The sequence below is a fragment of the Triturus cristatus genome, chromosome 11 (genome assembly GCF_964204655.1).
Source record: "Triturus cristatus chromosome 11, aTriCri1.1, whole genome shotgun sequence".
Classification (NCBI taxonomy): domain Eukaryota; kingdom Metazoa; phylum Chordata; class Amphibia; order Caudata; family Salamandridae; genus Triturus; species Triturus cristatus.
In genome coordinates, this window is record NC_140594.1 from 396,486,593 (window position 1) to 396,508,984 (window position 22,392).

At 41.9% G+C, this 22,392-nt stretch overlaps 1 protein-coding gene across 1 annotated transcript in view; it reads left to right on the forward strand.

Moving 5' to 3' along the window:
- The window catches only part of LOC146784279 (uncharacterized), a 203,977-nt gene that overhangs the window by 16,303 nt on the left and 165,282 nt on the right, over positions 1-22,392 (forward strand). Inside the window, exons 3-4 of the mRNA XM_085635303.1 lie at positions 4,483-4,644; positions 5,328-5,496. Coding sequence (XP_085491429.1) covers positions 4,483-4,644; positions 5,328-5,496 — 331 coding nt within the window. The remainder of the gene's footprint in view (positions 1-4,482; positions 4,645-5,327; positions 5,497-22,392) is intronic.

The window sequence follows — 22,392 nt, forward strand, 5'->3', positions numbered from 1 at the left end:
GTTTTTAAAGCGTGCTACTCACCCGTGAGGGTCACCTCTCAAGGCGCTGCAGGGTGGAGGGGGGTTGCAGCTCCGGTCATAAACTCACTTTATTCTTTTTAAAAAAAACAAATTTTTAAGGAATATAGGAACGTCTTAATATCATAGCAAGACAAACTATTAGGCAATTTACCCAGATTTTCTCCTGTGTAGTTTCCATAATATGACCCAACAGGCATTTAATTTACAGTCCAAGCACACCTTTTTCCCTTTTTATTCTAGCTCTGCCCCTCTTGTCCAACCACCAACTTCTAAAAAGTTGTTACTCAATATCCTGGAATCTGGGGATTGCAGATTTTAGATTTCATGCCTGTCATTCTCCTAGCAAGTGGAAGGTTTTCTCTCACATTTAGTGCAACTTTGAAATTTGCAACATGGCCTGTCAACTGCCAGTTGGTCTTATGGTGGACAAATACATCAAATATCAGAGGACCCTGAAATGAGTCCTTAACCCCTTCAGTGCCCATGACGAGCTGGACTCGTCATGGGCTGCGGTGGCGCTGTGCCCATGACGAGTCCAGCTCGTCATGAACTCCGCCCGCTAATGAAAGGCGCGGCACTGGGCGGGGAAAGGGGCGGGCATGCAAGGGGTTAAAGCTTGTGGCAGGCTTCTTGTTGGCAAAGGTACGGAATGGGTACTTCCTGATCATTAAATTGTACTTAATTTTGACAAAAATGAAAAATATATTTTCAAATTGAAAATGTGTAAAACTAAAAAGAGATTAAATGTTATCAAGCAAAAAAAAACAAGTACCTTTGCTCTTGTTGTCTATTTGTTATCACTCAGGACAACAGGTTATTCGCTGTTACCCTCTATAATTCTATATGTAATAATTAAGGCTCCCTGTTTTCCATTTTTAGTGGTTTTTACAGATAATTAGAGACAGAAAAACATTTATTTTCATATCTGTATTCCTTTTAAATATGGATAAATTCAGAAATGGGGTTGCTTTTTGAGTTATTCTAAATACTGTCTGCCTGGAGTACCAGATCAATATCTGTGTGGATTGATAGGTAAGGGGGTTAAAAAGAAAGGATTTTTAGAAAATAGGCTTAAACAGCAGTAGATATGCACAAGGCTGATACTGAAATCAGCATATTTTCTTGTAAGTGCATTGATGTATCTTCTGCTGGTGTTCATAGCATTAAAACCTGATAGGCATTTAAGCATGAGTGCAACTTTATTGGTTAAATAAATGTGGAAATATACTAATTTCAGTTTCATTTTTCACAAAACCCAAAATAAAGATGGATAAATACAGATAAGATTAGAAAAAAATAAATATGGATGACTACAGATGGAAATGTAGAAAAATAAATAGCATAATCCCCGGAGCCTTCGAAATAATTAACATTCTATTCAGGATTGCAGTAAACTATTGATTCAAACTAAAGTGGAGCTAAACAAAACCATTTTTACTGTTCCCTGTCCATCTTTAATATTTCCTTTACCCATGGTTTTTAGCTGCTTGTTTCTTGTTGTATTGTGGGGGATTCGTACTCATGGAGTGTGGTGTTGCTCCTTTCAACTTCACTTTACACCTCCTTCATCTGTTTAATTGTTTTAATTTTCTTACCTTTTCACTGAAACACCCCTGTCTGGTCGCCAAAGTAGTCGACACAGAAAACACACTGCAGCAATGGTACACTTACATAGGAGCCCTGTCTTTTATTTATTTTTGCCTAATTGTTGTTACAGTACTTAATATTCAATTGATTACAATATGATTTGGCTTTTTTTTTTATATACCTAACCTGGGATTTCACCCTATGTCCTGTTTCATTTTTCCCTGTACTTAGTTATTTTTCATGAAAATGGTTTGTCTATGGAAATCATTTAGTAAGAAAATTGGTTATTATTTAAGGAGGATGTGAGTCATTCCTAAGTAATAAATCCCAAAATCCTGTAAGATAAAAAAAACAGCTTCAATTATTTAAAACTGTCCCCCACCATTTTAGCTGTGGCACAGAACAAACAGGCTTAGTTTTGAAAATTGTGCAAGCATTTTGCAACACTAATAGAGTTAAGAACAGACCCTCCAGGATTTCGCGATTTCACGATTTGCCGCAAAATCGGCACTTTTGTAAAAATGCCGCGATTTTTACATAAGTGCCCGCGAAATCGGCACTTTCGTAAAAATTCCGCGATTTTTACAAAAGTGCCCGCAAAATTGAAGGGTAGCGGCTGCTGGCCCAGGCTGGAGGAGGGGCGATTACGTCCAATTTGGTCTTACTTGGTTACATCATGCAGTGTGCTAGTACAGCCAAGAAGGTGAGCCAAACTTGAACATCTAACGTTAACGTCGGTGATCTCGCTCTTCCCCTCACAATCACTTAAAAAAATACATCTAAATTGGATAGGAAAGTTAGTTGAGCACACAGCACGCCACACGGAGTTTTCAGGATGGTGTCAGTTTTCAGAAGCGCTTGCGTTCCTTGATAAAGGCAATAATAATAAACTTTATTTTTCAGAAATAGTTTTGGAGCGGCTAGCAGCAATCGCCTAACTATACAGAAAAAATAGCTCATAGTGCTGTAAATGCTCAGGCTATATGGTTTAACGCACAGTATGCCCAAAAGAACCATGATATTTAATAAATGAGGAAAGTACCCAGTTCATTTATTTGAGCTATCCATGTCACTATTTAAAAAAAACAAATCTGTTTTACCTTCCATGCTGGCGACTAGCGCCTTTCGTAGCTTGTTATGAGTGTGCAACAGAGACAATAATTTAATACAGTTACTTGCCTGGTTGTAGTTACTTTAACACTTGTTGAAACGTATGTAGAATTGTACATTTACATACATTTACATACGTTTTAATTTTGGGATTCACTTTTTAACCTACATGAAATAAATTATATTTAGCTTGAACAGTAACTTGGTCAGCTAGATACGCAGTGCTGATCCCGAGAGCCAGCATCAAGCACGAGTACCGCTGTCAATAGTCATTGTCTTACTTCCCCATACAGACCCTCAAGGATTTCGCGATTTCAGGCTGAAAATGAATGATTATGAGTAAAATAAAGCGCCGCAAAAATACCGCTAAATTTCCATATTTGTGCCGCTAAATTTCCATATTTGTGCCGCTAAATTTGCTAAGCCATGCCGCTATATCCTGGGGGGTCTGTAAGAAGTCTAAACACAACACAACTAAAATAATCTCACAGCCAATTTCTAAGAATTATGAAAAATAATAATTACAAAAATAAACCAAAACCACTATAATCCTGTTTTGGGGGCAGGAGATATGAATGTAAAAATATTTTAGGACAGAAAAGCACCCAAAAACAGTAAAGTTTTCATCAGAAATCACTGTTCCTGGTTGACTGGGACCTAGGCGCAGCTTCAGGCTGATTGTGATGGAGCCAATCGGGTCAGGCTGGTCAAAGTTTTTACTTTCTAACTTGGCCAATTTTGCCATGTTTTAGGTGTCAGAGCACATACACTCGAGAGTGAGCAGCAGTGCCTTACTACACAGAGCTAAGGTTGTGTGAGTTCAAGTACCAGGATGATCAGCCCTCAAAACATGTGGGGACCGAGCAAAAAGGGGCATGTTCTCGCACATTTGTATTTTGTGGACATGGTTTTCCAAGCCTTGGCATTTCGCCAAATGGAATGTGACTAGCCAGCAGTCGTTGCAGTTGAATTTTCCATTTCAGAGTTTTATCAGTTTGACGTAGGCCTGTGAAGCAACACTGCTTATTGCGACAACCAACCTCATGGCAGCATTTCTAATCCCTTTTATTTTACTTACGCCATTTATAAAAGAGACCAACCTTACGCAGACAAGTCAGCCCTGCTGCGAAGCTGCCAGGCCACATACTCTATGGAATAAAACATCTCCAGATTTATTTTGTGATAGTGAAAATACAGGCTTGAAGAGTTTATTAGATATTTACATCACAATATTTCCCTCTTTTCTCCAACTACTAGCTGTTTACAAGTTCTGTCTCGCATGGGTTTCAATTGGCTTTGCCAGCTTTTCAGAATTACCAATCTGTGACTAACTCTCCTATCGCAGCCCATCTAGTCTCCAAAAAACAGACCCAGAATGCCACTTATTCTTCCCTCTCCTACCAGCCTATTAAAGCCACTGGCATGACATACAGCTGATTTGTTCCCAGTCCTGGAGGCCTCTGATTGACACCAACCTGACAGAACTGAGACTGTCCCAAAAACCCAGAATTTTTGAGCCCCCAGGACAACATATACCTGAATTCTCCTGCTTGCACAGCGTTTGAGTGGCACCCCAGTGTCATGTGACTGACTCTACCCCAGGCTTAAAGGGCCTTCAGTAGCAGCATCCTCCTGCAGGGAAATCTCTCAGTTTTCTTTTAGACTGGTCGGCCTAGTGGGCACTGAAAGCAGCGCCCCACCCCCAGTCCTGGGTCTGTAGAATGAACTCTTATGCACTTTTATTATTATTTCATTTTGCCCCAGACGCTGATTGGCTCCGGTGCTGAAGAGTCTGCTGGAAGTCTGAAGGACTGGAGGAGAAAAGACGGTACAAACCCGCTGAGTGCTGACTGGGGATTCCGGTGCACTGCCTGCAAATCCATATTCGGCTTTTTGAAAAAAAACGTGACTAATGATCAGAGCGATGTGAGTTTCAAAGCATGAGGCTGTGCGTGAAGTCCCCAAGTGCCCTCAAAAACCCCACTGTAGGAGCGCCTGAATGTTTCCCATCCCGGAGTCATGCAGGCCTCGGGGTGACTGGCCCAGTATTCCTGTGGACGCAGCACAAGGATTTTTGTGGGGTTTGGAAAGACACATTTTAAAGTTTTTTGTGAGAATCCCTTTCTGAAAGTTTGTTTGACATCATGAAGGCTTCGATTAGAAGTAAAATTATGAACAGAGACCTCCAAATATGTCCTGCCCAGGGCCCCAAAAATTGTTAAAACAATACTGGTTCCATGTGTGTGTCCAGCTTTCGCAGTGACTGGCTCAATAGCCGTGTTCCGACCCTGTCAGCCATACAGCCCTATAGGATATAGGGCATAGGTTCTGTACCCCAGGACCTTGGGCTCATACAGTCTAAGAAGGCAGGCTCTGTTCACCTCTATCAACCCAGGAGCAGCCTTGTTCTAGAGGTGGCTTTTTAACCCAGCGCCAGTCACTTCAGCAATTCTGCCCAGGGTCTGCCTCCCTTCTCTTAATCTTAGCCCCATCCCTTTCAGTGTGCAATAAATAAAATTCATATTTCACAAATAAACACATGCATGTGATTAAACCCACCTTTTGTTTTCTGTCTCCTTGTTCCCCCGACTCCCCCTCACCTGCTGCAGGCAGAGATCAGTAGAGCACTGGACCGCGTGTGCGACTCGTTTTCTTTTTTTATTAGGTGGCCCTGCAGGTGGGTGATCAGGAGATTCAAGACAGCGATTATGAAGGCTTTCGAAGGCCACCAGGATTCAGCAACATTCTGTGCGAACGTGCGCCTGTGCAGCAGAGCAGGTGAGCACCATTCAGGGGCCTTAGATGTGATTCTACTCCAGCAGTCACAGGTGGGTTACTCAAAACATTGACCAGGTGGGTAGTGCCACAAGCCGATTTCCCTGAGGTAACAGGTGCCTGTTTTCTTTGGCTCAATTTCTAGGTATGCTAATAACAACTTAAAGATGATGACAGAGGTAGGTGCAGTGTGCACAAGTATCTACTCAGTTGCCTTAAGCACTACAAAACCTCTGGGTTCTGATGACATTCTCAAACCGCTTGACTTTTGGCTATGTGGCTTATGAAGGGCTTTAAGTGGGATGAAATAAGCAAGGTGTATATATATTGGGCATGGCCTATATAATTAAGAGCATGGCTTAAACATGTGAACTCATTTTCTGTGTGCTCCCAACGGTATTTTGGTTCCTCTCTGAGCTTTCTGTTATTGCTTCCAGATATATATCACAACAACTACATATACCTAAAACCGGCCAGAGTTATTGGCTTTGTCATTGGTCGGTAGCTGTTGAAATTAAATGAGTAATTGATATTGAAAATATTTCAATTCTGTAATCATGAGACTGTAAATTAAACATTAATGAGGCCTAACAATTGTAACACATAACATTTTTATGTCAATGAAAACATATTAAAATACGATATTTGTAACCACTATATTAGTGAAAACTATATTAAAAGCATCAATAATATTTGCAACTATATTACTTACATCAAACAACGACAATCTTGTCAACTATATTTGTGCATCATGATATTAGTTTGTCCCGATATTTAATTCATGATATTTCTGTGTCCCGATATTTTTCAACCAAATTTTGCCCAAACACTGGTTGAGATGCTGTGCCAGTGCAGCAACTATGTCTAGCTTTTGCTCTTATAGGTAATATAGGTTTTTGGTTAAATTAATTTTATAATTCCAGAACCGCTGTGTTTGAATGGGAAATGTGCTGCTCTGTTAAAGGGCATAACCCAGGGGTGAAATGCTGAGCCCCCTAAAAGACACATCTATAAGCTTTAGGGAGGGATACTACTAAAGCGATATTCACATATTGCATTTTGAAGTATGTGAAGTAGTACTACTCACGTACTTCAAAATGCTAGTATCATATGCAGGGATCTCCTTCAAAGCGGCGAAGATCTCTGCACACGTAAGGTTTTCATTTACGTGTAAATGCGGGCGTGACCAGGGGAAGTGATAGAAAAATGGGACATATTTACTCGAAAATAGGAGGACTTTGGGGAAGCATAGAGCAAAGGTTATGGAGGGACATGTAAATAAAAACACACACCCATAAAAGAGTAAGGCTATTGCTATTCACAGACTACACTTCCAAAGCTACTACAGTCTTAAAACAATGTGTGAATATACAGCAGCCTAGCATTGAGGTAGGCCTAGCACCACAGATGGCCACTCGCAGGTACTGCAACACACTCCCATAGAAACTAATGCATTCAGGGGCTTGAAATATAACACCATGGGAAATAATGTTGCAATCAATAAGGTATTTTGACTTTTAAATGTAAAGAGTATTTATTAGTGTTAAAAATGATATACATTTATGATGAAATGTTTTAAATTGTAAATTGTTAAAATAAACACACGTGAAATTATATCATGGAGTAAAACATAAATGCAGATGTGTAGAGGCTTCATATCCCATAAATCCTGGCTCCTCTCCACACACTCAACAATGGTAATAAGCTTATTACACTCTACTCATCTGCATATAGTATTTAACCCCATATTTCACAGGGAACTGCAAATTATGGGAAATATTTCACCATTACCTGTGAAATATGGATCCCAAAGATGAACAAGATGGCGGCGAGTTGGAGAGGAGCTTGAGGAACAGTCTCCCAGGCTGGGGATTGCTTTTGGTGAAACTCCCTGCGAGATTCGCTCACACATGCTCCCATAGCAGCAAGGAGGAACTGTAAAACTCTACTCACCATTCTTGGCTTCGAGGAGTTTGCGGGGACGGTCCGGATAGGCGAGGCTTGAATCGAGTCGACAAGGAGAAGAGTGGGAGAGGAGGAGCCAGCCTGGAGTCAAGGTCTGCCCTGGGCAAGGGGCCGGTTCTTGGTGATATAAAAAAAAATGAAAGGTGTATATAAAAGGGAAATTCTCATCGCTGAGATCCTAAGCATTGGTTCGCAGCGGGTACTGGGGAGATCGGATCGTTCCTCCACCCCCGCTCCCAGCACACAAAACTTGATGGAGAGAAGGTGCTCATTTGACTCTTCTCGCTTTGATAAATGTGGTTGCTGTTGCTCGGGTGCGGGCTGAAAAAGTACGGGAAGAAGGATCAGAAGAGGCGCAGCGGTGCACGGCAGCTAGGTCGTATCAGGATGGCAGGAGTCACCACACTGTCAGTGTGGCTATGTTGGCGGGTCCGCCCACCGTAGGGCTTGTGAACCGGAGGATCGGTACGTTGGTGGTTGTTGGATGATTTAGGATCCTCAGTCTTGATCGCTACCATAGACATTTTGGTGGGGTTTGCTCTAAGGGAGACTTTTCATTTTCACCAACAAGACAATTGAAACAAGAAAAATGACCAGTCAACGGGTATGATTGTAATTGCCCCACCTTGCAATAGACACAGAAAGAGGACGAAGATTATTGTGAGGTTGGGTGAGAGAAATCAAAAAAGGACTAGGTTTAAGGGAGGTAGGAGAAGAGAAAATGAAAGAGGACAGGAAGCAAATGAAACAGACAGAGGAAATATTTTATCCAAACCTTGGATAAAAATAGATGATGTTTTAGGGCTTCGAAGATAGTTAGGATGATCCAGTATAATTAATCAGACACATAAATAATTACATAAAGAATTTATGAAGAGCGTCACTAGTTGATTGAATTATATAATTAGATTAAATAAACTAAAATGAATAGTGTCACTAGGGATTTAGGATTCAAATCTATAAACAAAATAGGAACACATATGAGTACAATTCTCGAGTAAATTAGGGAGGTTTGTTTAATGTAAATAGTCGGTCATGATTTGATACTTATTTAAGGGCTGCCATACTTCATGCTAAGGACAGTGATTAACGTCTGAGATAATAGCACCAACCGCTGTACACCCAAGGTAGTTTTTACGCCCTATTATTCGGCCTTGAACATTAGTCTCAGTCAAGGTGTTGGAGGTAACCTCTAAGCAGCAATAGTACATTCTAAATACACAATGATAGGGTCAAATCTGTTACCTGTAACAAGCAACTCTCACTCTATATCATACACTTCCAAGCTCTCTAGGGATGCAACCAAAACCTTTAAATACAACTTGCTCAGGAAGAACCCTGAAACACTCATCTCAGATCCCTCCTTTAATTCTAAAAAAGGTGTAATCATTAACGTCTTAATTTTCTTCACCAGATCTCCGGCCAAATGGTGCACTGCGATCTTTAACCTGCTATACGTTAAGGAGTCAAAAAACATCCCAAACAGCACTAAGTTGCTTATAACACCATCTAAAAATGCTAGGGCTACACTGAATATATCATTCTACAAAAATGGCACGGTACTCGTGCAAGAGGCCAACAAAGATCTGGAAGTATTTGATGATTATTATTCCAGCTTAAAAGATCATTTTCATAACATAACTCGGGTAAACCACCGCCAGGGCAACACGCCAAACACTATCACCCACTCTCCTCGGAGTGCTCTGGTTATAAGTGAATGGAGTACTAATCAGGATAGTTATCATGCACAAACCCCAAGTACTAGTGATCAGGAGAGTCAGCAACCTTGGCAGCACCCATCTACCCCCAGTACAAGTCACAACTCAAGGCCAGGACACATAGCCATGAATCCGTTACTGGGCATTCACAAAACAGTTAGTACTAATATTCCAAAATCAAACCAAGCATATTCTAGAGTGCCGTCCATTCTTCAAACACCGGGAATAAACACCCTTACAACTGTTCAAACCGCTGATCTTGGGGATGAAGCATCCATCGACCAGAACCTTAGGAGGATAAAGAGCAATACCCCTAATAATTCAGGGCTAGCCCTTCAGTCTAAAATAAAACGACAGATAGAACTAAGGTTATCCACAAGCCTGTTGATCGTGAAACAGCCAGCTTACTGTTCCACAGTACAGAGCTCACACTACACAATCCTCATCTATCGCCTCCTTTGAATAAGGAGTTAGAAAATCTCATTGCCCAGACAGATAGGTTAGCTATGGATTTACAAAATGCCACTAAGAAAATGAAAAATGTTTTAACTCTCTCAGAAAGCTATCTCTCCAAAACTATCCACATAAAAAAATTCAGTTAACACACTCCTCATTAATCATCATTATTCGACCCCCCTGCCTTTGTCTAACAGGATTTATGATCCTCGTAAGTTCCTGAGATACCTGACGGACATTGAAACACTGGCATTACTACTATCCAATGAGACATCACCCACTTTCACCGCCAATATAATTGATCAGAAAATTAAAGTTGTCCTAATTGATGTTAACAGAACAACTCAATCAAATGGCAGGAAGCTAAACCCCAGTAACCTGAAAGAATTCAAGAGAATCCCAGTGTGGCAGGACACTAACCGAGACAACCCTCTTAAATCGATTTCTTGCCTTTGACTTGATTGCCTTTCAGCAGTAAAACATGAGGCTGACATTGCAGACCTAAAATTGAACCATAACATATACGTGGCTATTCTAACAGAATCGTGGCTCACTGAATCCTCTTCACCGAGCCTTGACTTAATTGTGCCCCCAAAGTACAACATTGTAAGACTAGACAGGCTAAACAATACGGGTGGAGGGGTGGCTTGTATCCACAGATCGGACATAGTCATCTCCAAAGGGCTCACAGACCCCATGGAATCTTGTGAATACCTCATGCTCTCATTAAGATCTTTGAACAGTCAACTCTACAAATTGCACACGTTCTGCCACCCCCCAGGAAAAAACATAAACTTCATAGACCAGCTAATGAAAGTCACTACAGCAAATTCTGATCCTCACTCTATTGACATTTTCCTTGGAGACTTCAAGCTGCATTGGAATGACCTCAAGGACAATCAGATCAATATTCTTAAAGAATTCCTAGCTGTTCATGATCTAAGGCAAGCGTGTGCCCTCCCAACTCACTGTAACTGCTCAATTTTAGATTGTATCATCTCTAAAGAAAACGTGGTGGAATCAATTTCAATTGTACCTTATGACTGGTCAGATCACTGCATCATCAATTTCCGAATATCTTACAGAAAGAAGAAAACAGTGTCACAATTTGTCAAATCCAAGCAGTGGATTAGAGACAATAAAGTCCTGAACATGGAGAGTCTGTCAGCGTAGTGCGAGATTGAATTTATACCGCCTTCTGAAATGGAAAACATCAGTGATCTTACGGAGCATTACAATCTTATGATGTCAAAATGAATTGATAATTTAGCTTTGCTAAAACTTAGAAGAATACAGATTAGGGATACAAATCCATGGTTCAACGGTTCTCTGAATGAAGAAAGGCGGATTCTCAGACTTTCTGAACTGAATTGGAGACTACATCCATCATGCCACCATCTAACACAGTTAAGGAAGACCAGGAAAGCATACAATAAAAGCGTTCTTAATTCAAAAAGAGAATTTTATGAGAAGTTAACTGGATAACGCAAAGAACAGTCCAAGAAAGCTATTTGAATTGCTAAAAGATCAATCGAACAAGCGGGCTAAATCCTCACTTCTAACTAATAAATCTGAATTGAGCTGCGATGATTTTTCATCATTTTTAACAGCTAAAGCCAGTTCACTGGAGAGTGAACTCTTGAATACCACCGACATAACCTTTAATTCAAGGAGTACACTAGAGGAGCAACCAGCACTCACAGCACCATCACGGCCTAAAATAATGTGCAATGGTCAACATTCAAACTATACGACCAGGAGGACATAGCCAACATTATAATAACTTTGAAACTGTCCAACCATTACAATGACATCTTCCTACAAAATGCTGGCCCTCATTCAATCATAAGGTCAGACCAATTTGGACTAAGATAATTAATGCTTCGGTAATACAAGGATCTGTTCCGGAATGTCCAAAAATGGGCAAAGTCATCCCTCTACTGAAAAACCCCACTGAGAACCCTTTGGATCCTAACAATTTTCGGCCGGTAACAAACTTTCACTTACTGGCCAAAGTTCTGGAAAATGTGCTCATCATCAATTGGGACAACACATTACGGACTTTAAGTTACTAAACGACTGCCAATCGGGGTTCGGACCAGATCATAGTACAGAAACTGCGATTCAGCATATAATGGATGATGCTCTTCTCGCTCCTGACCGTAATGAAACTTGTCTCCTTGTCCTTTTAGAACTATCATCTGCATTTGACACTGTGAATCATGCCAAACTTTTAGCTCATCTGGAAAACAGAATGGGCCTATTAGGAACAGTCTTATAATAGTTCTATTCCTTCTTAGAGAACAGATCTCAGAGATTCATAGTGAACCACAAGCTATCTCCGACTACCTCGATTGAAATTGGAGTTCCTCAAGGATCAACTCTATCACCTTCCCTTTTCAATCTATACATTGAACCATTAACAGAAGTACTACAACACGCTAACATTTCCTTCCGTATGTATGCAGACGACACTCAGCTGTATTTGAAGAATACATTAAAGGAAGAGATCCTCATAATGAACCAAGCTCTTCAGAAGACTGTTCTCAATCTTAACCCACAAAAAACATAATTCCTTCTGATCTCCACTCCCAAAAGTGACACCAGGATTAAGGAATGGACCAAGATGATTACTGCGCCAAACGTCTCCCCGATTATAGTAGAGTCATCTAAGTCTCTAGAAATCACACTGGATAAGGAGCTAAACATGCATACCCACATCAACACAATGGCAAAAAATGCCAGCTTCCATCTGAGCTACCTTAGGAAGTTGAATGCATTCATTGACTCAGAGGACCTGAAATCGTCAGTCCAGGCATTGGTCATTTCTAGAATTGAGTACGGTTGCTCAACTTTATCTGGTCTTCCTCAGATTTCAACAGGTCCCCTTAAAGCTTGTCTCAATGCGGCAGCAAGACTTATATCAGGATCCAAAATATTTGACCATATTACTCCTCACCTGAAAGCTCTCAATTGGTTACAGTTTGAGGCGAGAATACAGCTAAAGATTGCATGTATAACACACAAGGCTATTCACCACTCAACTCCTCGTTACCTGGCCCAGAAAATTACATTATCTGGAGGTAGTAGATCCTCTAGAGGGGCGGGAGATTTTTTTTTACTGAAACCAGCTTTCTTCCAGAAGAAGAGATCATATGATAGAGCGTTCACAGGAGCTGCACCTAGGATTTGGAACTCACTATCGCCGAATATCAGAAGGATTACCCACGCAACATGATTCAAGAAGGAGACTAAGTCCTTTCTGATGAGTAAATTCCTCCTTTAATAATGGAGCGTTATAAGGTCAATTCATAGGACGTGCGTCAGGTTCCTTGACCAATCTATTGTCGTTCTGGTCTTCTACTGTACCTGTCATACAATACGTCACCATTGTGTATTCCTAGTAATGCTTACCATTGGTTTTGGTTTGTAAATAAGGGTTATGTGATTTGTTTTAAGGTTGGCTAATACTATTAAGTGAGTGTTACTGTAACTATTAGAACATGCAAAAGGGTTAAAACTCCTATTCACGGACGTAGGGGTATTAAAAAAACTGATTTTATCTGAAAATGTAGTGTGATCTAACTGTAAAGTGCTCAGACACTCAGTTTTTTGGGCCATGGTTGCGCTACAGAAAACACTGAATAATTAAATAAATAAATAAATAAACCACTCTGCGGAGCGTAAACATTGCCAGAGATAGTAGGATTATACAGCATGGAGGATCAAATTATACAGCAAGGTTATCAAAATTATGTAGCAAAACATAGAACTTATGTGGTACATTATCTCTCAGTATTATTTTACTCATTTGAGATGGATACAAAATGTCAGTGAATTCTCCATATTTGGCGAATTATGTGGCAAACAAACAGAATTCATAATTAAACATTCAATACCTTTAGCCTTAGAATCACCTATATCCACTGAAGATCACCGTTACCCACTGAATTATTATTAGTTTATTCAAGAAAGGTAACCAAAGCCTGACTATTATAATTCCAATAAGTGATCATTGCTAGCTGGACTTTGAAAAAACAGACTTTTAAACCTTTGAAATAGGCACATCATGCAGCTCGCTCTGTAATCAGTGCGAAGGGCACGACCCAGTGCGCAGGAATGTGCAGTCATTTGAGTCGATTTTGTTGCTGCCCAAGTAGAAAATCTACTGAAAAAGCAGCTCTCTCACCACGACCGCTTGCAACTACCCACCGTAGAAATTCACAGAAACTCCTCCTAGTGACCGAAATTCATGCTACGGAATGTCAAAATCTCACTCACACTAGTCACACAGGAGTATCGCGGAGTCGCCAAATGCCACCAGTTCGGTGATTGGAACAAAAGGTTACTCCTGGGCCTAATTAAAACACTGACATAGCTCTATTAAATCAAAGCAGGTGTTCTACAGATAGCACAATGACCTCAGCAACACTCAACCAACATTGCACTTGCACAAAAATTCACACACACATATCCATTCCACCTCTGACAGGTGCATTCATCATGTGATTCTCTTTGCACTGTGCACATTCCACATAACCTGTGAACATATGACATGGACATTACTCACGGATAGCTAAAGCAGCTGCATTATCTCCTTGAGATTTCTTATTGCTATTTATCCTGTGATAGGATGACTAAACAATGTGTAGGCTCTGGTGTTATCACAGGGACAGCAGTCAGCAACAGGTAGATATCACTTCTCGCTCTGCTGTAAGTACATTTACCTCTTGAGCTGTACTGCTGACATATTGAGCCCTGTAGAGAGATGATGGTGGAAGAACTTAGCAAGGCGAGAAAAGTGTTTTGAGGGTTCCTGTACTAAAGGCATGAGAATGTGTGAAGAGTAACAGATTGGTGAAAGGAAGATCTGCCCCTCTCAGCGCTGAGCTATAAGAGGCTGTCCATCACCCCCTTGCGTCTGACAATGTGTGACAGATCAACAAGAAAACAGAACTGTGACTAAATAATTCAAAAAGAATATGGAGTGAAGAGGCTTGAGCCTCGGTATCCAAAACCACCACTGTCAGATCGACTCAGACAGCCAGAGAAGAACCCTGTCCTGTGGGCGAGAAGAGAGGAGAATGGCTGGACCAATGGTAGCTCTCCTCATCTTGCCGCTGTTGCTACACACAGCCACAGGTAAAAGAAGTGAAACATCACTGCTTGTTCAGACGGACTGTGGGGAAGGTGGGGCTTAATAGAAATACGTGTTTCTGAATATGGGAACATATTCCTGTCAGTTGAATGTTCTCATGTCATGAGTTACTCCCATGGTGAGGCAGGCTTTTGCTATGGGGAGATATTCTTATCAGGGGAATGCTTGTTTAAGAAGTTGTATATCTTTGTTTCTGGGTGAAACTTAAATTACGCCAGCGTAATTCATGTAATTTAGACAAGTTCAGGGGCAAACGTTTGTTTGGAGCTTCTAGCAAATTTGAACTGTTCCTACTTCCCACACTTCTCTAAACACAGGCATATGGTTTTGCAAATGAGTTTAGCTGAGCTCTGGTTTTCTGGTTTACAAATTGTTGTAGTCATGTTTGCCCAAGAAACAGCACCGCAGGAAATCCAGCCCACCATACAGCTGACCATTTGTTCATCTACTACCAGTGTAGTCATTCCTGCTGCAGCATTTACGTAGGTCTGCGATTTAGGGCGTCCATTAACTTTACAAGCATCGCTCCCAGAACCCTAAATCCTAAACCAACCACCTTGTCGTCTCTGTGGGTAAGTGTGATGTGCTGCTCCTCTGCATTCACCCATTGAAGAAAATAGCCCTTCCCAGCTTGGATCTCCGGCGCCCAAGGCACCTTAGATCAGATGGCAATTCATCATCGCGCCAGAACAACCCAAGCGTCAGCATCAGGGCTGGCATTTTCGGTACACTACTCCGCAGGAGTACTCCCAGCATGCAAAGTTTCACCGTTCCCATCCAGGTAACCACAACTACATGAGACAGTAGAGTGACTACTTCTTTTCAAAAGTCCATGAGCCGGGTGCAGGAGCATGTCATATGCAAAGAGTCTGCCAAAGGCTGGCTGCACCGGCCGCACTTGGCCAGAGTTGCGGGATATATTTTAGGGAGATTCTCAGGGGTTTTATAGGTTTGATGCAGAAAGTTAAACAGAATAAGTTTGAAATGGCCATTGTGCCGGACTTGCACACATACCCTCTGCCACGTTGTATCTGGCAAAACATCCAGGCAATCTGCATGTCACCTATCCAGGTGCCTGACTGGTCGTAGTGGGCATCGGGTGTTTCCCCGGGAGGCTGGAAGGGTGCAATATCAGCCACCCAGTAACAAAATCAGCAGCGCTTCATGCTTGCACCCCCTTCCCCTATGGGCTGGTCTAACAAAACTGCCAGGGCTGTTTGAGTTCCCAGTCCGCCCCTGTCCTTGGCAAATGTCTCCCCCCTTTATCTGCGAGCAGGGCCACCTGCAGGTGTGTAGTGAGTTTCCTGAAGCCTTCCAAACCTACCAGCTGTGTCATCACGGCATGATCCTGTGGCTCCTCCAGGAATGAGGTCCAGAGCCCTCACTGTATAAGCCAGGTTACTATATGCAGGAATTGTCCCGAGCCCTCCCCAAACCGGTTTTGACCCTTCTCAAAGGAGAGGAACTGCTTGTTAAGATAGAGATGCACTCTGTTCATGTAGCCTCGCTCCCTCCATCTCACAAAGGACATATCTTATAGGAGCGTGGAGAACAGCCTCAGGGCCCATAGGGGCATACCTTCAGCAGTTTCGGATTACCAACTAGGTAAAGCAGGCACCGGTTTATGGGCCCCACTCCTTTCAGGGGCCCCACAGCAACTGATTAAAATAATATTAATTTGATCTTGAAAGAAAATTAAAATCAAACTTTCTTAAATATTGTTTCCAAAGATAGAAAAAACATTGTCAACTCAAAGAAATGAAAACTTTCCATTAAAGACTTTATAGAGAAAATACTGTATTAAAGTAATGTCTCCATTACCAACTTAAAGTACATAAACCAGAGACATCAGATTCACATAACAGTTTCTCTCTTAAATGCTCATCTTCTGGCAGCTGACAGTTTGTAAAAAATTTGGTGCATTTGGTACTAGGAGATAATTTGCGAGGGGGCCCTGAAATTTCGACAACCTAGGGACCTCCACAAGGTTTAATCCTGCACTGAGCTTATATGTAAGATGCTCTTCCCAGGATCACAGCCATCACCCTATGCCACACACAGCTGCCTGTTTCAGTAAGTATGCGAGGGAGTTCCGAATTTCCCCATCATGATTACGTCTAGTAGGGTATGCGGTTCATGTGTGCTCGGCAGCAGAGTTTTTTCCTAAGTCGGGTCCTGATCGAGCCATTGCGCCACATATTGTAGTTGTGTAGCTGCATAGTATAAGAGGAGATCTGGTAGCCCAAGGAAGCTTCAGTGTATCCATTTTCTCACCCACACCAATGTCTCCAGCATCTTATCCGACTGTGCTAATGTGGAAGGTAGGTCCCGGCACATTACATTCTGTAGTACGTATAGGCAGAGTGGCAAAAACACAATTTTAGCTATAGAGATTTGTCCTAACATGGAGACCGTGAGAGTTTTCTGAAATCGACAGACCAAGTCAGTGCCCCCAGCATCCTTCCCACTTTAAGGTCGAAGTGGGTTGCAGGGCATTGCATGATCTAGATCCCGAGATAGTGGAAGGTGTCTCACTCCCCCTTGCAGGCTTGTTTCACTCAGCTTTATAGAGGTTGGGGAAGGCTCATAGTTCAGCTTGTGAGTTGTAGATGAGTGCCGGACTTGCGGAGCACCGTCTATACCATGTGGCATCTCTGGCACTTGTTACATTAACAGAGGGAGTATTTTGGCTGCTTGTTCAGTTCTGAAAAACACCTGCTCTCTTGGTTGTGGTCCTTATACGAGAGGTGGTCTCAAACATAAAATCTTGAATCCTACAAAACAGAAATGGTGTAGTGACTGTAAATGTAGGCCCCAAGGGATTCTCACACACATGGTCCGCATTGCACTGCAGTTCTCATTCACACACTCTTCATTAGTAGTTCGCCATGATGGCATCATTGGTCCCTTCACATTCCACAGCTCCACAGTTCACTCTATGTCATCATCTCGGTGGAGCTGGGCAGGCGTGTTAGTGAGTGCTAGTCTTGGCATTCTCCGTACATGCCAACATTTTGAAGCGGGTAAGGGGATGAAATGGGGGAATTGATTTTCCCCATTGACTTAAATTGAAGCAGAGGAGATTTTAGATGGGAGACACCTAAAATTAAGCCATGTTTGGCTTAACACATTGGGAGTCTCCTGCCTGAAATGAGTCTTTTGTCATGTATGAGTCTCTGTAGAGCAAGACTCTTCACTGCAGCATTAGGGTGAGCAGATGTCACGGATTAGCACAGACAGTTCTTTTCAAGGACTATCCCTGCATCCAAACACTTTTTGCGAAAATTAATACATGTCCCTGTTTTAAGAGAGGGTCGGTTGAGCACTCGCATTTATCGCAGTGCTGTGAAGGGTCACATTCACACCAGACCTCTGTTTGCAACAGGGCTGCCTAGCCTCAGTCATGCAGCACAAAAGGATCTATTGAGGGCTGAATGAGCCTCCTCAGGTGGTGTGTTTGTATGCATAAACATCTGATGCAGAATACATATATATATATATATATGGTCAGGGCAGTGCACGTCAATGTCTGTCCCGGTTTTTGTGATGAAAATCTGGTCACCCTGTGCAGGATGCTGGACAGCTATGCATAAGGCATTCTATCTCCTACTCTCCGTCAGGTTGCAACTGTTGCTTGAGTATTATCTCCACAAAGCCATGGAAAAAAAGAACCATAGCAGAAAGATGTAGGAGATGAGATTGTCATCTGTGGGCAGTGTCCGTACTCTATCTTGCAATCATTATTTCTAGAAAAATTCTTGTTTGCGAATAGATACGGGCAACCTGAGTGATGGGTGGAATCATAGTATTTGCAAAGCATGGACCATGCCCACACGTTGGGACAATCACAATGAAAATTGCTAAACATATACTCTTAATCTAAATAAACATAAGGGACCCTGTTTTTCCTAAGCCTCTCGCCAGGTCTTGCACAGACTAGGCCAAAGAGAGACTGTGGGTCAGATTATGTGTACAGTGGACCATTGGCCACCACACTGCGGGACCGGCTGCAGTATTACAACTGTCGGTCGGATCGCCACAAGACCACCGGCATTACTGGGATCAAGGATCCCGCTGGGCTGGCTTTCTTTCACCAGCCGGAAGATGTAGTCACTCCCTGGATTTGCGCCCCCCTTCCTGCATGGTGTGTCATATATGCCACACCGTGCAGGAATCTGCAGTCAGTATCAGTCAGTATCAGTCTGCATGATGCCGCAGGACCACTTGCCAGACCATGATTTAAATCCTAATCTGGCAGGCGGTCACACCACGGCTTTGGCGGTCCTACTGCAGACGGTCCATTGCACGGTCCACTGTAGGACTGCCAAACTCGTAATCTGGCCCTTAGTCCTTGAGACTACAAGACAGGGAGACCAATGAAGAATCTCCTGACTCAAAGTGAACCAAATGTGTATTCTTTAGGAATGCTAATTGCATTTCAGGGAGTCCCAATGCTTTAGGGACTGTTGTCCAAAAGCAAAAAGACATAGGAACCTTCATGGGCAAAAGAAAAAATGCACGGTTAGTACAGAGGCACAGGTCATCGGAGGCTTTCATCCCTAAAACATGCATGTCATAAAAAAACTAAAAAATAAATCTAGTCATATATAGAGTAAACAGGCCAGATGGCAAATTTGGTAAGCTAAAGGTGAGCATGTGTTCTATAAAGTGTGAGCCAAAACATGTTGAATAAGAAACTACATTTTTGGATCTCATTAAAGTTTGATCCCTTTTGACCATCCATCACAAAACTTCTTCAATAAAAACCTTCCCATAGGATAGCCCAGGAGTCCCCTGAGCCAGTGTTAATCGCAAAGTAGTCCTCAATGGCTTCGCGTATTTCCGCCTTAAAAAGGTTGTCGCGTAGAGCGCAGCACGGGAAGCGCCATTGCCGTTCAAATCCCTCGAGGCGAGGAACTTTCAAGTGGAGCTCTACCGGGGAGTGGTCGGAATATGTCAGAGGGAGAGTCTCAAGCATACGAAACCAGCCTGCAACGTCAGGGGAAAGTAGCCAAAAATGAATTCTAGTCCAGGTGTTGTGCTGGCCGTAATAATGTGTGTAATCTGTAAGGGTGGGATTGCACTCACGTCAAATATATAAAAGCGAAAACTGTTCACAGAATTCTAAGAGGGCCCGATGTGACTGTGAATCAGAATCAGAATAAGCTTTATTCGGAAAGTTAATTTCTATCCATAAAAGCATGTACAATTTAACAGAACGTCTTAAACATTTAAAAACAGGTAGTTTAAGAAAAATATATATTTACACACCATATGCCGACATAAACTCATTTACAAGGCTCTAATTAATATTAATACAGAGTATAGCAGCAAGTAAATACAAAAGGACGACATATCATTTTAGTTGTTAGAGAATTAAAATGATGAGTGGGCAACGACGATGATAAAAATACATAAAATTAGTCCCATACTTAGCATTAATTTTCCTTGGGCAATAAGGTTAGATTACAACTTTAGAACAAAAGAAAGAAACAGGCGCCCCCTACTGCATTATTATGGTGCTTAGGGGGATAATCCAAAGCAACATTTGGTTTTGTTTGTGTGACGTTCTACTTTTGTCCTTGTCACAATGATCCTGCATCAATATTATTTCGACATTTGATCAAACTTTTTAAAAAAACAATGATATTGTAATTTACGCAATCATTGTCGAGACATTGAAGGGCCAGAAATGCTGGGCGGCATTGGCGGATACCCCAAATTTTGAGTATTGGTTTTATCCATTTCCTTCTCAAATCTTCATAAAATTTACAGAATAAAATTACGTGAATAGTTGATTGCGTGGAGACAGAATCACATGGGCAGAGTGGTAGTTCATTTGACCAATTATTAATAGTTGGAAATGTCACCAGCCTATGAAAAATGTTCAATCGAAAGCGAGTGAGAACAAATCTATCGTATCTTCTATCGGATTTGTATAGGTACGATTGCATACCAAATGAAGATGATATCATGAGATTTTGGTAAACAGATGGTTTTGTGGCTTCACTCGTAAATCTCAGGCTCTCCATGTGATACATACAACGTTTCTTAAAATCTTTCCTTGAGATAGGTAACATAGAAGGAGGATTATTAAAATATTCAGGGTTGCCAATGTCTGTCATAAAGTCCTTCACATATTTGATCCATTTTATATCGAGACAATGGTCCAATTTAAGGGTGTCGAGAAGGACTGCCTGATTAAGGCGGTTTGACTCAGACTTCCAAATTCGATGCCAGAGAATCGGGGGTTGGATTTTTATAATATCCGTGATATATAAAACTCCCAGCTCAGCATGGCAAACGTAGGTGGACGTGGAAGCCGGAACCGCCAATAGGTATCTAAGGAAAGCATTTTCCACTTTTTGCAATTCGGAAACATTCCGATGGCCCCATATCCCTGCCCCATATGTTGCTACACTTGTACATTTTACTTTGTATATTTTTATCAGTTCCAGGGGCGGTCTTCTTCCTAATTTTTGGGCAAAATTAACAAGGGCGGTTGTGGCTCTAACAAAAAGAAGTTTTCTTGTTGCAATTGCTTGGCCCCATAGGCCCTTGTCATCTATTAGGATTCCTAGATATGAGTAGGTGGATGTAGTAGCCAATCTGCTTCCATTTAAATAGACATCTTTACTCTTTTTGCTGCCTTTCCCACATTTCATCACGAAGGTTTTTGAAGCATTGATTTTTAAGTCAATGTCTTGCATATAATTGTTATACGAGTCCAACGCCTGTTGGAGGGCTAAAGGGGTCCTGGCTAAAATGACAGCATCGTCCGCGTATAACAATGCTGGTATGCGTCTTAGGGCCTGATCTTGTTGGACCTGGGGAACGTCCTGGCTTCCTTCTAATAGGGCCTTCTCAAGGCCATTAGTATATAATGTAAAGAGAAATGGAGCCAAGACGCACCCCTGTCTTACCCCTCTAAGAACTTTAAATGAAGAAGTGCATTCACCAGCTCTGCCAAATCGGACTTGCGCTGTGGCGTTACTATATAGGGCCTTCAGAAAATCAATTAGTGAGTCTTCTACTTGCATTTCTTTTAGTGTATGCCATAGTTTCCCATGGGAAACGCAGTCGAAGGCCGAAGAGAGATCGACAACTGCTAAATAAATTTTCCCTCTTTTCGCTCTCGTGTATTTGCCCATCAGGATCGCCAGGTTGAGCCCCTGGTCTATTGTCCCCAGACCTTCCCTAAAGCCGAACTGTAGGTCGGACAATACGTTCTTTTCTGTGGCCCAAGATTGTAACCTTGTGAGAAGAATCCTTCCTGCTACTTTACCTAGTGAATCTAGGAGGGAAATTGGTCTGTAGCAAGAAGGATCCTGTCTGTTGCCCTTTTTAAAAATAGGGACCATGATGGATTCTGACCAGGTGTTAATAAGGCCTTGTGAAGAGGTTGCGTTAAGGACGCGAGTCAGAATTGGGGCCCATAGATCAGTATTATATTTATATATATCTACGGGAACCCCATCAGGTCCTGGGGCCTTAGAACCTTTACTTTCTTTTAGTGCTTTTAAAACCTCATCAAGTGTGAAAGATATCTCTATGGGGAAAGAGATGTTATGTACGTATACTGCTGATGGTGAGAGGGCTGTC